Source organism: Xiphias gladius, chromosome 24, assembly GCF_016859285.1.
Source record: "Xiphias gladius isolate SHS-SW01 ecotype Sanya breed wild chromosome 24, ASM1685928v1, whole genome shotgun sequence".
NCBI lineage: Eukaryota > Metazoa > Chordata > Actinopteri > Istiophoriformes > Xiphiidae > Xiphias > Xiphias gladius.
In genome coordinates, this window is record NC_053423.1 from 2,000,475 (window position 1) to 2,017,317 (window position 16,843).

A 16,843-nucleotide genomic window follows, 5' to 3' on the forward strand; every position below is an offset into this window, starting at 1 on the left:
CGTGTGTGAATCTGTGTGTGTATAGAAAGTGCTGCTTTTATAGAAAAAGTGCTGTATGAAAGCATGTGAGAATGGGTGAATGTGGCAGTAGTGTAAAGAGCTTTGAGTGGTCAATAAGCCTAGAAAAGCGATATATAAGTGCAGTCCATGCAGTCCATTACATTTCAGGAAATTGAGAACCTGTTCTGGCTACTGCACTCAACATCTGTATCTAAGATATTTTGAGGGATTCTTCTTTCTTTAGTGATTCATCAGGTGGAAACCATGAATATCAAAATGGCAAAATTTTGTGCCAATCCATTAAGTACATGTTAATTTTTTTCACTAAAAAAGGGAAACTTTGATGTGCTAGTGGTGCTACATGAAAAGACAGAGGATCACCAAAGTCATTAGGATTGCTCATCTGGGGTTCATGAATGTACAAAATTTCATGGCAATTCATCCAATAGTTGCTGAGATATTTTGGTCTGGACCAAAGTCACAGACAACTGACAGATATTGTCATCCCTAATGTAAGGAGAGAGGTAAGAGTAACTTTGATTCCTAAGGAGCAATTCGGTAAGAAATATCCAGTTGCAGATTTTAAAATTGTGTTTGCACTGCTAATAGCGAGCTGAGGCTATGGGCCACATTTTACAGAAACCAATCATGTAACTTTAAAGGCTGTTATACCGCATGTCCGCCAAAATGTGAAGTTTTTTTACAAGAGGAGAAAAATACATTGGACCTGGACCTAATGTTTGCATTTAAGATGTTGCAGCTAGTGTAACAGTGTTCACTCTTACCTAAGACTGTGTGATGTAGGTACAGTATGTGTGTTGTATGTTGCACTGAGGTCCATGAGAAACAACATTATGTTTCCCTGTGTGTCAAGCAAATGTGAGGAAATGACAATAAACCTGAAAAACTAACCAACCAACCAACCAACCAACCACCCAACCAAACTGATGGCTATAACATAAACCCAGGGTTTTTTTTTCCTGCTATCCCGGAGATTCCTGTGTTGATGAACATTGACAAGATCCTTAAAAGAAATCTTTAAAATGGAAATTTACAGTGGGAAGAACATACTAAATGAAGCAGTCAGAGCCAGCCTCTGTCTTATGGAACACAATGAAGACAAGTTGTACAGCTATAAAATAAGAAAAATGATATATACTGTCCTTGATACATGTGATACAATTGAATATACAGAGAATTACAATTAAAAAATATCTCCATTATTATTAGAAACCATGAAATGACACAGATAATGTCTTAACAAAAATAATAATTTTAATTTAATAGGAAATTCAACTACTATTACAAATACTCCTACTCTTAAGTCCAGTGGAGATCCTGGTTATGAGAGTCCCTGATGTAACAGTGTTTGCAAAGATGATATTACACAATAAAGATTAGACATAAGAATGCAACACGTAGGGATGTATTTTACGAAAACCAAATAAAAAATTCAATTTGTTAGAGCCTTGTAAATGTGCTTCTTAGATACAGAATGTGTAAAAAAAGTTTTGACTGTTAGAAACATATGTGTTTGCACTATAGTGACAGCATCAGCATCATGAGAGGTGTGTCCTGTGATGGTGGTGCTGTATTGTTGATGTGAAAACAGAACAAAGCATGCTTTGTTCCCTTTGTTGCCTTGAGACTGGCTGTTAAGCACTGCTCCCGTTCTTTGTATTATTCTCATCATCAGGAGCTGTTTAGTATGCTGCGGGTGTAAATGGGAGATTGGCAGGGCACTGGGTGGCAGAGCGGGTCACTCTATCATCAGTGTGCCCATCACTGTTATCATATGCCTAATGACATCGCTCTTAGACAGCATGCTGGGAGCTTGACCACAGGGAGTCCGGCTCAAATGTCTGCAGGCACTGACACCTCCCGTCATCAATTCTCCAGATAATGTCTTTCACAGTTCAGCAGTCTTACAGGGCTTCCCTCCTGTCTTGCCTTGAAATGGGCAAATTAATAGTTCCTTTGAAACAAATTGGAATTACACCCCTCAATGCCTTAATGTCAGAATGTAAGAGTGTTGATGTCCCGGGTCTGACTACTGATGGAATATGAAGATCTGAGAAACACACCGGAAAGGAAGACAGTGTGAAGGGCTGTAAAGATATGTAGGAGCCCTTTCACACACACATTTTTCTCCCTCCCTTCTCAACTTGGACCTGTACAGTGCTATGTGGGCTGTGTGAATGAAGACTGGAAGGTTTTAATCATTTTTGTCTGGTTAATGACCGAGCTCGTAATTATTGTTTGTTATTACATATTACTGGATTATGATTGTTGATGCATTAATGTGCGCATCTGCATACATGCTGCCGTGTAAGCAGCATTTTAATGTTTTAGCCGGTCGACCTGAAGATAAATGTTACTAATTCAAATATTATACACTACACAAAATCAGGCTGATATGTATGTATGTATGAAAGCAGTCTGTAATGTACCTTCATATTTGACCCAAAGTGAGGAAAAAAAAGATGTTTAATAAGAACTGCTCTCAATTAATCAAATGAATGAATGTCTGAATCAAATGAAAGCAATCCCAGTCCCTATATGGTGTTATTCTGGTCTTATAATATACAAATGACATTTTCTGGCTTTATATTATAAATACTACCTGACAATATTATATTGTCACCACAGTCAGACACCAAAAATGCCAAGAACCACACTTACTGAGAGAATTCAAACATTTAATGTGCATTGAATATCAGTGATAGAGAAGCAATACTTTTTTGCAGTTCAGATTTATTGGCACTTTAAGGGATAATTCCAGATTTATTGTGAGAGTCTGACAGTACTTTGGCCTGACAGTAGTCTCTGGTCACAAGTAATGATCTGTTAGCTCTCTGATGACATATGAACTATGAGTAATCATTACTTCTAATTTGAGGTAAAACCACCTTATTTAGCATCAAATTACGTGTGATAATTGATTGAGATAATTAGACTGTGAACACTTTTGCTCTCTCTCTGTGGCTTCAATTAATTATCAGTTACTAAACTTTGGTGACGAGTGATGATTCACTGGGAGCTTACAGACCATGGACCACGACAGCTAGCAGGTCAAACTACCATCAGGCTAAGAGCCCAAAACTAATTATATTCTTTACAAAGTATGTAAATACAATCTCTGAGTAGACACCTTTCCTAGACATGGAAGATGTTATTACAAATCCAATGATAGTATATTGGTATGTAGCACTTAAAGATACTGAAAATCAAAGATAAAAAAGTTTTTGAACATCAAAACAAAACTCAAAACTTCACATAAGTATAGATAGTTAAGTGAGAAAATAAGTAGATATTTAAAATGAGGGAAGGAAGAAGATATGCATAAAATATAAAAATAAAATCCTCCAGTCAAATGTCAAGTGAAATGCATTTGAAGACATTGGAAAGCACATCACCGCTTCCATCAGAGTGGTGTGAGCGTAGTTCCCAGGGAAGAAGTGTTCTGTAGGTTCAGCCCCACTCTGTTAGCTTCATCTTGTAAACAGGACACTGAGGATACTCTGTGTGAACACACTGTCTGATGGTCATTAGTGTATGAAAATAGATTGCATGGAAAGTGTCATTAATATGTCAGGTGGCTGGGAGGTAACAGTCAGACACTTATCTCTGCTGCAGAAGAAGCACAGTGGCGTGTGCACCTAAGGGTTGGATGCTTTAATGTGCTGCCTCATGAAGATGTCTGAAATCTGTCCATCTGATGAGCCCCGTCCATAAGCAGTACAAACTCTACCCCTTGAATCCAAAGATATCACCATTTAAACAGTGTTTTTTAAAATACACCTCTGGTTGCTAAACTATCTGGAGTGGTAACTAACAGGTGGCTGTCTACAAACTTTGGGAGGCTAGTAGAAAGTTACATGTGCTATAGACTGCAGGTGAAGCCAAAGAGCAGTGGTGTGTTTATGTCCTCTTATGGTGTTCAGTTTGGAATCTCTTGCTCTGCTGTTTCCTCTTTGACAGGCTCATCTTCCTCCAGCCGCTCCTCCTCTTCCTCCTGCAAACATAGGACACATCACATTTTTTATATATCACACAATGCAGTCTGAAACACATCCACCAGAAGCAGCTCTGTGTCACCAATGCGTAGCCACTTAGTGTAGTGGAAGTCATGGCCTGTCTCTACCAGGTGCAGATTGGTATGTTTATTAGTCATGTGCCCCCTTCTTTTCAACTAATCCTGCTGTCTGATCCATGTCTGTTTCAACAACTGCAGGGATGTACTGTATGTACACAGATGAATGTGAACACACAGAATGTGTAGTGTCTTTGACATTTAGAGCGATTGAGATTTATGACCCGAGGACTGAAAACCCAAATTCATTCCGGATTTTGATAAGGCCATAAACTTGTCAATCAGTCTAACAGAGCCAGAAAACAGTATTTTCTTTAAGCCTTGGTGAAACAATGAATTGGAAAATCAAGAAAATCTCCAGAGGAGACATCAGCTGTTTAGACCCTTTCTTTCTCTAGAATAAACACTACTGGCACACTGGCCTGACATCTCATTCATGACCTTATTTTAAAGACTGTACCGTCAGGCTCAACATTCAAGCCAACAGCGAGCAATCCTTGAAGTACTCAGAAGCACGGAAAGTTTGAATGTCGACAGTCCCTGAACAACTAAGCAAACTCAATCTAATGAAGACTGCGTGATATGGTGGAGAGCTCCAGAACAAATGAGTATGTGGACCTTAGGTGGGGGATTTTTTTTTTTCAGCTTCTGTATTTTTTTTGACGAGAAATGAGAAAAGTTTTGTTTAATTTGTTTTCTTGGAGTTAGGATCTACTGGCAGTTAAAACCCCTGCAGCGTATCAAAACTTGAGCATTAGCTTTGCATGAATGTCCAGTACTTGTACAGAAAAAGGTCTCCAAGAGAAGAAGAGAGAAAGAGAGGATGATGGTTGCTCTTGATACCGTGTTTCAGAATGCACAGGAAAATGGAAAAAGTTTTTTATTGCACAGTGATTAATTTTCAATAGAATTTATTTTGGCTATTTGGTTAAGTGGATAATAGAGAACTTAAGTCCCAATCCATCTCCTAGCTAGGTCCTGTTCCATTAGCATCTGTAATTTTAACAGTTACTTTCATCTGTCTTTCTGAAAAGCTGAAACATGCTATTTGGGTTTTCTATCTCACATCAAATATAAATGGGTATCTCCAACTGTACCAGGCAGTAAAATCTGAACACCTGATCGTTTTAGCCTTTCAGAAAATCAAGTGAAAGAGGCCTTCTATGAGAAAACCCCCTAAGTTACACGTGCTAGTGGACAGCTAGCAGGACTTCAGCACTTTGTTTGGCTCAACTTTAAAAATGAATAGGGTTTGTGGTGTCTGACAATTACAGAGCACTGTATCACAGTTGTAAATCATAGGAATAAGAAATGTGGGCAGAATGCATGGATTTGTGTAGAAGGCATGGGTAAAGTTTACGAAGGCTGTGACTACAGACACTTATGAAGGAGGACGAGGAAGCAAGTTTAGTTGTGTTGTTTGTTTTACGAATTGCCTGTAGAAATTACTTTGTACTTTGTTGTTTCTTTGCAGACTTTACAGTATATATTGATTTATATTTGTAAATGTTTTTATGTACTATTTACATCTATTAATTTAATCAGTGCATTAAAGTGTATTAAAGATGAAACATGAATTATGTATTGCTGTATTGACCACCTTAAGCTGTGTATTTTTTAAATGGAAAAAACAGTGTTTTTACTGTTATTTTGCCCTATGGTACATGGACTTTTTAAAAAACAAAAACAAAACAGCTTCCAATGTAAATGTGAGTTTTAAAAGCAACCAAAACAAACGCACAGAACGCACAGAACAGTAGTCATGGTTGACACCCCAGGAGCCAGCTGAGTTAGTAAAGCAGACAAAGTGACAGTGATGAGAGCTGCAGCAGTGATTAAACAACTCTGACAGATACAATTATCAACCCCTCCAGAGGTTAATAAACACATCTATACACCAGAATGTGTGATTACCAGGTTAGGATCTGCAGCCCACACACCTCATGAATCCACATTCCTCCAGCTAGCTGAGAGCAGATATTAGTTAGATTCTAATTCTCTTTCAGTCAAGCCTGGTTTCACTCCAATGTGCATTCTTTTTGTGTACTCACTGAAATATACAGATATTATTTGTTAAGTATTGTAAAAAAAGTATTGACTGATCTTAGCAAAATCAAACAAAATGATTCCTGCTTAAAGAAACTGTTGGGGCTAAAAACTACTTCCAAAAAGAACAAAATCTGTATTGTATGTAATTAAGGCCAATCACTGTGGAAGCAATTTTTAATACTACAGCATGTCTCGACTATGTGCTTGCTAACTGGAAAACCGGAATTTGAAAATATGAGCTTCAGAAGACATATTTTATCAATAGATTGTGATGGAGAATTCACCAGTGGACTCATTTAATATTAGACTCAAGGGCAAGAATGCACATGGCTATACATATTGTTTTAAGACAGACTTTCTCATCTTTAAAAACTACAATTCACTAAAAATTTACTCTAAAGATTCTTTCAGTTGTAATTATATCTGGAAAATTATTTTCGTTGCAACTTTAATATAATAGTGCCATTTGATTTCAAGCTGCTCTTAGCAGGTATAATGCCTACCATCCTCCGCCATCTTAGTTTAGCGTGTGAGCATGATAAAATTTGCTAAGAAGCACTAGATACAAAATTTTAAAATTTAACCTAATGATGGACCTAATTAGAGGATCACCAAGTTATTACAATTGATATTGTGTAAAACATGAATGTCTGTATCAAATTTCATGGTAGTCCATCCAATAAATGTTGAGTTATATTAGTCTGAACCAAATTGACCAACTAACATTGCCATCCATTAAGACCTGTTATTACTGTGGCTAAACACCGATTGCATTACAGATACACATAAAAACATTATAACACAATGTCAGTTAATTATGTCAGGCAATAAAAATTTTTCTAAAAAGTCTGACATCCCAGTTGCTTGTCACGTTTGTGTCCATTCTGCAGCTAGGTTTATGAAGTCTTAAATCCATTAAACTTGGGTCTGAAATGAAATTCAAAAGAGATGTGTGAAAATCTTGCTCTGTTTTTTTTTGCCTACAATGCAACAGCAATGGAGTCTCTGAAGAAAGAGAAAGAAAAGTAAAGTTTTTAGTTCAGGCAATCGTTTGAATGGTTTGTTTGAGGAAGGATCATGCTTGTATTTGTTTTACAGACCCACTGAATCTTTGCTGTATATGACAGAAAATAAGACTTTTGCCTCATTCTGTTATAGATTCTTATTTGACACCTTTGAATATTAAGGCTATGGACAACGTAGATATACAACTCATTTTATTGCCATACCCTGAATATCATAATGTCCTTAAACAGACGTGGATTTCATTGGGCAAATGTTTCTTCCTTTCTTGTGTTCTGTCTTCTTGAAAGTAAAGTTTGAAAAAACTGCTTTTTTTTGTTTTGCATGAATATCTTGCTTGTAAAATTCAAACTTCAAACAGCTCACTGTCTGCTCTGATATCTTGATTTTAACTATATGCAGATATACTGGTAGTCATTATGACAAGTCATAACCACCCTACACAAGTCATCATGAGGTCCATAACACTTTATAACACTCGATAGGAAACTCTGGATAGTAGCAATTTTGATACTGGATTTTTGTTATCACAAAGACTTATAAGAGCTTTTCCTGATACAGTACATAAACTTAATAATGCATAATGACGGTATATATGATGCATATAGATACACTGAGCTTAGTAGCAAGTGTTACCTAAGTACATTTTAGCTCTTTTACACTCAAAATCCAAGTAATGTGTGTTAGTCATTCAAACAGCAACTCTATCTAAACTCACCATGTCAATGTATCTATCATTTAAACCCAAGTAAAGTAAATTTAAAGTGTCAGATAGACTGGGATGAAGATTAGCTGAACTGGTATATTCCCTGGTTTCGCCCGTAAATAATTCAGAGTGGAGGTTGTGCAAAGCTATTTGCAGCAGCTGTTCAGGCTCATGTAGAAACAGTCTAAGGTTAGGGGTAATGCAAAGGACGGTCCATATATCATTACTTTACTAACAGGAACCTAGTCAGAGCTTCTGGAGCCGTCTTGATATGAAATCCCCCTGGAGAAAAATTTGCTACTTTTTCCTGAACTCTGGATACTTAGTGGTGATGGTCCATACAGCTGTTATAAATCTAGCTGTGTGGTGACACCTCATGAACTCCGCCAACGAATACACTTGTGCCATCCACCAAATCTCCCTGACAGGCCTGCCAATTTTCCAATTACCTGTGGCACCATCTGTTATCAGAGAGCCAGTCAGTTCTTAAATGGGAAACAAGAGGGGAGGAGGGGCCAGCGCATGCTAACTATCTCATAAAGCCAGAGATGTGCTTTCCAAGCCTCCTCAACTGATTTAGTGTGTATCCCTGGGGACAGGGGTGACAACAGTCCTCCTGGCTTCTCAGGGCCTTCTCAGGGTTTCTCATTTGCTCTTTATCCTCCTCACTCCAACCCCTCAGCCAAATATCCTGTCTCGTCTATGCCGAGGGAAAGCAGACAGGTCTGTGCTCCATGGTTTCACTGTTGCTGGTATTATCCTGCTGTGTATCTGCCTGCAGAGCTGCCTCCTTCAAGTCTGGGTAGTAGACCAGCAGGGGAGACAGACAAAGCCCAATCTTAATCTGTTTTCATTTTTTTTAAATTCCAATGAAGTACCGTGCTGGAGGTGATACTACATCTGAATACTGCCTCCCATTAGAGCCAACCCCTCATTTATCTGCTCTTATAGTCAGGCTTATGGAGTGAGTCTACAGATTTTGTCTTTGCAGCATGCAATTTGAGACATCAGACATGAAGAATGTGCTGTTAATCATATCTGAATGCACATACCACCAGGGGAGTATCTGAGGAGAGCATATATTAGTCATGTTATAATTCTTTAAACTAGCTCCTTCAGGTATAGCATTATTTAGCTGTACTGAAATATACTGTACTGCAAGTAAAAGACGATCTCAACCTTTTTGAGAATAACAGCATTATTTAACACTGCAATCATGTTGACTTGCTCTGGCAAATGTCCTGACAAACGACTGCCTATTTACACTCCAATATATACACCAGCTGGTCTCTAAGTATGGTTGTCTGCTGTTTGCTGGTTGACCGTTAGTGTACAATTGTCTGCTGCAGGTGGAAACCAGGTTGATGAGAGCTGTGAGACTGAACCCTACAGTAACATTTTACATTAACTGTTGTGAAGGGGCATGATTATGACATCACTTTGTTGCATAATTTCCTCCCTCTTTCCTAATTTTAATGACAAACAGTATAAACCTCTTGATGCTGCTTGAGGTATGCTTCTTAGCATCTATATTTGTGCACCAAGTTAGTAATGTTAACCTGTCACTTATCTGCGAGAAACTGCTCCCCCCTATTTTTACTTCTCACTGTGCCTGACAGCTTTTCAAAGTTCAACAGCTCAAACAACACACAAATGCCCCTTTTGTACTGTGTGGGAACTGCCTTGGGACCCACAAAATAAACAAAAATTTATGTTTCTCCTAATTTACTAAGCAGATCCTAAGTACTACTTACAGGTATGATTAAGATGTAACACTCAGACTCATAAATAGCTTGATGAGCCTCCTATACTTGGACCCCAAATGCTAGGGTCTCATAAATAATTTTCACTGCAGCAACAATAACAATAGTATTAGGGTGTTTTGGAATCACAACCAAGACTAATATATTAATTACCAATATTACCCTACTGATGTTGGATATGAGATACAAGGTGTGATTTAATAAAATTACCTTGATTGCAGTAAACTAAGAAATTGCTATGACAGAGGAATGAAAATCCTCCTTGCACCTCCACGTGGCTCAAGGAAACAGCCTCATATATGGCCTATGAAAAATTAAGGTTAATATTAAGGGGCCATCTGTTTCTCTCTGTTGAGTATTCGAGTGACTTTAAGCATATTTGGAAACATTTTATGTTTAGTAGTGATGACTATTATTGGTGTGACAGAAGATACCAGCCTAACACCTGAGGTCAAATGTGACCTTAAGATGCAATTTCTCTGTGAGGAGGGAGATATTAGATATAATTTTACACTTTTTTATATGTGTGAATGTTATTTATATGTATTTTGTTGGCATTTATGTATTTTTTATGCAAATGTATCTACTTATTCAAGTTTGCAGAAGGTCACAAAACTGCCAATTGAATCAGTCTTGCAAATAATGCATGAAAATTATTACTGGGCTTTTCAAATTAATGTTTGTCTAATAAATAAAGTTATTATTACATTAACTGTACTTAAAATTAGTATTCATTTTGATATTTTATGACAAACATATTGTATTTGCATCTTCATTAAACACAGTTTGTTAATGCCTTATATCTGCTGCATGTCCAGTTGTAGCTTATTTTAAGACAGTATTCACTGTGAATAAAAATGCAGATTAAAATTTTTTTTTATAACCCAGAAACATAAAGGGCAATTTACAGATTTTTTTCTTGCCACAAGTATTACAGCTCATGCAATCCTCTTTTCAAGGCAGAGGTACAATCTTCACCAGTAAGAGGGTTTGATCCTACGTTCATGTAGTCTGAGGAACCTGGGGCAAAGAAAGTCACCCTACTGCTAGTAAAGCTTATTGCTGTGATTGTTCAGTAATTATTGAAATTGAGCTAGATGAGCAGTCTCTTTGTGAGGATATCAAACTGAAACCATGCAAGTGGTGGGAGGGAGACAAAAACAGGATTTTAAAAAGTGAGGTGCACATGTCCCCCCATCCTTAGTGAAAATCGTGTCCTTTAGAATTTTATATCTTATAGATAATGCATTTAAAGTTATTCCTAATTTGTAACCCTCCTATAAGTAACCTCTGTATTTATGAATAAAATGGCATCATCTCCTTCATAGCAAAATAACAGATATCCAGAGTAATTACCTGGACCTAATATTATCTGTGTCTGATGTTTGATACTGTATGTGTTATTCATATGGTGTTAACCTTTCAGCATGTTTAAGATGCAGCTACAGCCTCTGATCCAGAGAAAGATGACAGGGAGTCTCGAAGCAGCAATGTTCTGCCTCCTCCTGTTCTCTCACTGTGGACTACAGAAGCTGTGGTGTGCATCAGTGGCCCCTGCTAGAGACGTTTCCTTTGCGGGCTCTGGCATTGTGGGATATCTCCATCAATGCCCTCCGGGGAGATGAGGGAGAGGAGACGGTAGGGGGGCGGGTTTGTTTTCCCCACTTCCACTTCCAGAGGGCTGGCTGGCCCTCTGGCACTAACATATACAAATATGATAAGGAAATGCCATATTTTTCATTCGAGGGGAGGTTGCCATTTTAAAGGGCAGAAGCAGAGTGTCATCTCTGTCATGTGATGCAAAGAGGAGAAGAGCTCAAACTGAGCCCTAGGTGGCAACAAAAACCAATGCAGCTCCAACGCTGCTCAGCCTCGTATCCCAGCTGCTTACAACTGCTACCTCTGAGTGCGTGTGTGCATACACACACACACACACACACACAACACACATATACACACGCACACACACACACACACACACACACACACACACACACACAGAAAGAGAGCTGCCAACCGCACACCCAATGCAATCACCCTCACAGACTTGGATTAAAATTCTACTGTAAAGGAATCATAATGTGCAGTACTGTGTGTACTTTAATAAGCTTCGCCATCCTTTATCAAGCCTATACAGTCCTCAAAAGAATTAGCAGTTAATTAGTGTGACTAATTTTCTTATCATGTTTTTTGCTTTCACTGTAATTATTTATGACTGTCTCACAACGTGTGTATGCAGAAGAGGCTCTGTGTTTTTGTATCCTCCCACCTTTGGTGGATTCACTACTCTCTCAGTTAAATATTCAGCCACACAGATGACAGCCACATTGTACGCTTTTTTTGTGCAACCCTATCAAACAATAAGGTAAGTGGAATCATCAAGCATTATTGTGAAGTAACAGTAGGGCTAATCCAAATTTGAATTGGGTTTCATAATAAAACCAGATTTGGCTTGAAACTTAGCTCAGCATAGTTTAGTAATATTCACTGAAATTCCTTAAATATCACTTTAAATGCTAATAAAACATTAAGATATTCACTGGAGTTCATTATAAACTTATTTATCCTATTATAGCTATTTTTTTTATTAAAAATGTCCATTCTGATAGCCTGTATTTATTTCATAATGGCGTTTTTGACAGTTACACTTTCATTTCATATTTTGCATATTACATGAGATATTCCTAAAATACAAGATTTTTTAAATACAATTTTGGCACAATTTTATACTTACAATTTTGTAGTCTTAATGGTACTGAGAGGATTGACATGTCAAATACGTAATTTTATGGAATTCTTCTTCAGATGATGACTTCAGATGAGATAATTGTTATACTGTTTCAATTATTGTTTCAAACTCAGTCCCATAGACATTCTTTGTATTTATATCTCTTCCACTGTATACAGTATAAATTCAATGATTAACTGTGAATAGCTTATAATGATTATACAGTTTAAGATTTCTATACAATAATGCACTTCAGTGTAATGCAGAAGTGTTTTAAAGCCCCTAATCCCTCCCATTGCATCTATAGCACAGTCCATACATCAACATTAGTTAGTTTTCATTTTATAAATTCAAATAAAAATCAAGCCAATAAACATGAGCACTCACAGCAGTCACACACATTTTCTTCAGGAAATTCTTCTCTAATTAATTTCATAAAATCTTATTTATGTATTTAGTGTTGACCATTTTGGTGTGTATATAAGTTTACGAACTAGTTTGATAAGCTAGTATGAGTATATGTGTATGTGTGTGCAGCTCCATGAATCTGTGTGTTTGAGTGCCTCTATGTATGCACTGGCACCTTGTTGCCATTCAGGAGATGACACAATTGCAGTGGGTCATAAACAGTGGCTTCATTAGCCTGTTCTGGCAGTACGTTCCTCGCTACATTTAACCACTTTCTGCTCCCAGGCTTACTCCTGCACTTCTGCTCCTTAGCACCCACAAACCAGTCACCAGAGAGCACAGTTAAATTTCATGACTGTGCATATTTGCAATTCCCATTTCATTTATTACAAAGGGCATTCTTTAATGTCCATTTTTTTCCCAAGAAATGTATTTCCATTTTAGTGAGGCATGACTGATACCAAGGTGAACTTCCCAGGCAATGGCTAATTTAATCAGAAGTAAATGCAGAAGCAGGTTTTTCTTTTTATCGCCTCGATAACTACAGATGCCTCCAAGAGGAGGCTATAGAGTCAGGGAAAGGCAAGCTACTATCTCTCTGTTTACAATTTGAAGCATTTAGAATAAAGACGAGAATCATTAACAGGTCTCAATGTTCAAGCACTTTGGGAAAACTGGTCTGCTTTTTTTCTGAAAAGAGCTGGGAACACACAACATCTCAAAGAGGAAATTCCAAAATTTCTTGTAAAATGAAAATAAAGAGGATAGGAGACTTCTGACTAAGTGGTGAACGTGTTTTACATGGTATAATGAGTTCTATATAGAATATTTAAGCATATTACCCCCAATCTTACGCTATACAAGTACGCAAATGAAAATGACAAGGCCTGGCGTATGCACAGCAAATACATGGTGTAATTATGATTCTACAACAACAATATATACAGAAAAAACCCTGTAGTGTTTCCCTGACATGGCGCTATCATGAAATGTTCAGCCCATTTATTTGCCCTTTCTCAATTTGTGCTCTTGTCCGTACTTGTGAAATATCTTTAGACATGGTACATGTACTGCAATACTTCCTACTTTCATTTATTAGCATGTAAAAAAAGCAGACAATGCCATATGACTGTGGAAAACAGCATGCTTAAAAACACTTCTGGGAGGATAACGAAAGAGTTTTCCAGTAATAATACTGCTGGATCTCTTGCTAGCTGGACACTCTCTGCATAACTTTCATTTAATTACGATTCAAGAAATCATGGAAGATAGCAGCTAATGCCAGCTGCGTTTAATTACTAAACAGTCCTTTCACATCTTTCACATCTGGAGGTCAGAAAGAAGCCATATGTTAGTTCATGTTAATGGTTAGTTTTTTCATAACCAAATTTACACCAGAGTTTTCACACTGACAAACTTCTAAATTCACACATCATCTGTTAGAGCAAGTGATTGCTTACTGTGATTAACCCAAACATGGCTAGAGACAATGCACAGAAGTACTGCCACATAAAGTGATTCCACATAAAACCACAAATTGTTGTGTCTGTATTTGACTGTTGTGAGAATTAAACAACAACTTTGGAGGTTGTATAGAGGTTATTTTCTCTCCCCCGGTCATAACGCCCAGACAAAATGACATGATCCTTCACCGGGGCCCCACAATAAAATAGTTTCAGCTCATAATTCCACCTAAAAAGAAGATATAATGTGTTAATTAGTGAGCTTTAGAAGTGCTCCTTAACAAAAAAGAGCCAGGCTAGCTGTTTTCCCCCATTTTCAGTCTTTATGCTAAGCTGGGCAAACCACATCCTGACTCTATCTCTGTGTTTAACACTCAGACATGAAACTGATATTGATATTCTCATCCTAGTCTCACAAAAAAGCAAATAATCATATGTTCCAAATTGGTGATCTATTTATTTAATTATGAACAATGTTATATATATTTTTCTATTATTGTCAAATATTTTCTCATTTTATTTTCCAATTTACTTTTAATTACATTAAAAAACCCCACTTCATCCCCACATATTACCCTCATGCATAAAGTAAACACTTCTCCACAGTCTCCAAGTGGATGATACATAAAAGATTTCCAAAATGACCTTCCATGACATTTGAAAAAGACTTGATCATATTATTGGCTCTCATAGGGCCCTCACTTGAATACTTGAAACTGCAGCTTGTGTTACTTCCAAAATTTCAAGTCAAAAATTTTCAAAACAAATGATTTATACCAGCTTTTCCTAAATCGAAGCATCTGCATTCAAATACGTTGGTAAAGTCAATTTGGGGCCTTAGTTATGGCAAATGATCAAACTAGTGGTTCCTGTAATGAGCCAGTACGGTGAAAAAAGGTCTGCAGCAGACATTGCTGAGATACATGTACAGTAGCAATAGGAAAAGCCAAGGTGGTAGCAGAGGAATGGAGACTTTAGCAGGCTGTAGTTTATGAAGCCTTTCTGTTATGATCAAGAGGCTTTCTGCCCATCCCCATTGGTGTGATTTATAGCACAAATGAGACACAGTCCTGCATATCAGCATTTTGTTAAAAGTGTGTCTGCACAATAAGCGTGAGGCTCAACACATGCTTGTATGAGCAAACCGGTAGAGTCTTACCTATGTTAAATACATCATTATCAATTTTCTCTTGTTCAAAATTCATTTCCAAAAACATTTGAAAATATGTGTATTTTATGACTTGAGACAAAACTTTAAACAGTAGCATTAATTTGTTTTTCTGTCTCAAGGCTTATAAAGTAAACAGAAGAAGAAGTAGCACACATCATGCAAGTATCACTTTAGGTTTGGGAGGTTTTATGTTTGATGTCCTTAACACCCCTTGACTGTCAATTTCAAGCCTTGCTATATCCAAACTAAAATTGTATTAAGAGCTAAGAGGAGCTAAGAACAACTGTCTTGGTTGTAGCCTGATCACAAATGATTCTTAAGGCTGTTTTTTTAAAAATACATTTATACTGTGCAGATTTGTTGTATTTATGTGCGTTTTCTTTTCTGTTTCGAGCGTGCTTTTTAAACAGCAATTGGAAACACAACTTGACTGTTTAGAACCTATGGAAGAATCATGAAATACTTTAATTAAGTTTAAAATCTAAGTTGGAGCTATAGTGTTAAATTGTGTCGTAGGACTGTAACGAACAATTACTTTAATTATCAGTTAATCTGCTGATCATTTTTGGATGAATTATTTAGAAAATACAACGTCAAAAAGTGGTGGAAAATGTCACAGTTCTTTCAAACCCGAGGTGATATCATAAAATATGTTTTATTACTATAGTTTACTATAACGTAAGACGAAAAAAAGAAGAAAATCCTTGCATTTTGGAAGCCGGAACTAGGGAAAGTTTTTGTTGAAAAAAATGCCTTAAACAATAAATTAAAAAATAGCTGCTAATTATTTTTTTGTCAATTGATTAATTGACTGATATTTTTAGCTGTATTGTGTTTAATGTGAATGCCAGACAAAACAAGACAATATATGTGAATATTTTTTGTATGTAAGGTCCTTAACAGCAGTTAAGGCCAAATACATATCTAAAATACCACTATAGACTTTTGAGAATGTTATCTTAATGAAGGCTGGTAGTGCAGCTGCTCAGTGTCCGCTACACTATTTATGGCCATAAAATACTGAGGGGGTTCAAAAAGTGGACTCATATGCGCTCTCCACTAAAAGAGTTATTAGAATGGAGCCAAGTCCAGAGAAATGGACTGCTGGAGCCACCAGGGACCCTGACAGCAATCACACACCCTTGTTTACTACACAAATTGGCCCCTTAGAGGGGCATGGGCATCTGTAGCGCCTAGTTAAAGTGATTGAGGTGACTCCTAGCAATTGATTTCCCCTTCGTCTTTGGCGTCCTGCCTGGCCACCACTGACCATGTCCCGCACTCCCTGCAGGCTAGTTTAACTGCCCCTGCTCACCTTTAAATCACATTAAACTGTAGTTAAACTTTGGCCATGTCTAAAAGACAACCATCATTGATTAGGTCATCATGTTTTAAGTACCTCACATGCTTGAGTAAACGACAACGCTCGACTCTGGGGC

At 37.3% G+C, this 16,843-nt stretch overlaps 1 protein-coding gene across 3 annotated transcripts in view; it reads right to left on the bottom strand.

Annotated features, from left to right (window-relative positions):
* Positions 1 to 2,685: 2,685 nt before the first annotated feature.
* phf14 (PHD finger protein 14) overlaps positions 2,686 to 16,843 on the bottom strand; it is a 105,790-nt gene continuing 91,632 nt past the window's right edge. For all 3 annotated transcript variants that reach the window (XM_040121499.1, XM_040121498.1, XM_040121500.1), the window contains one exon: positions 2,686 to 4,015. In XM_040121499.1, coding sequence (XP_039977433.1) covers positions 3,941 to 4,015 — 75 coding nt within the window. In that variant the 3' untranslated portion in view covers positions 2,686 to 3,940. The remainder of the gene's footprint in view (positions 4,016 to 16,843) is intronic.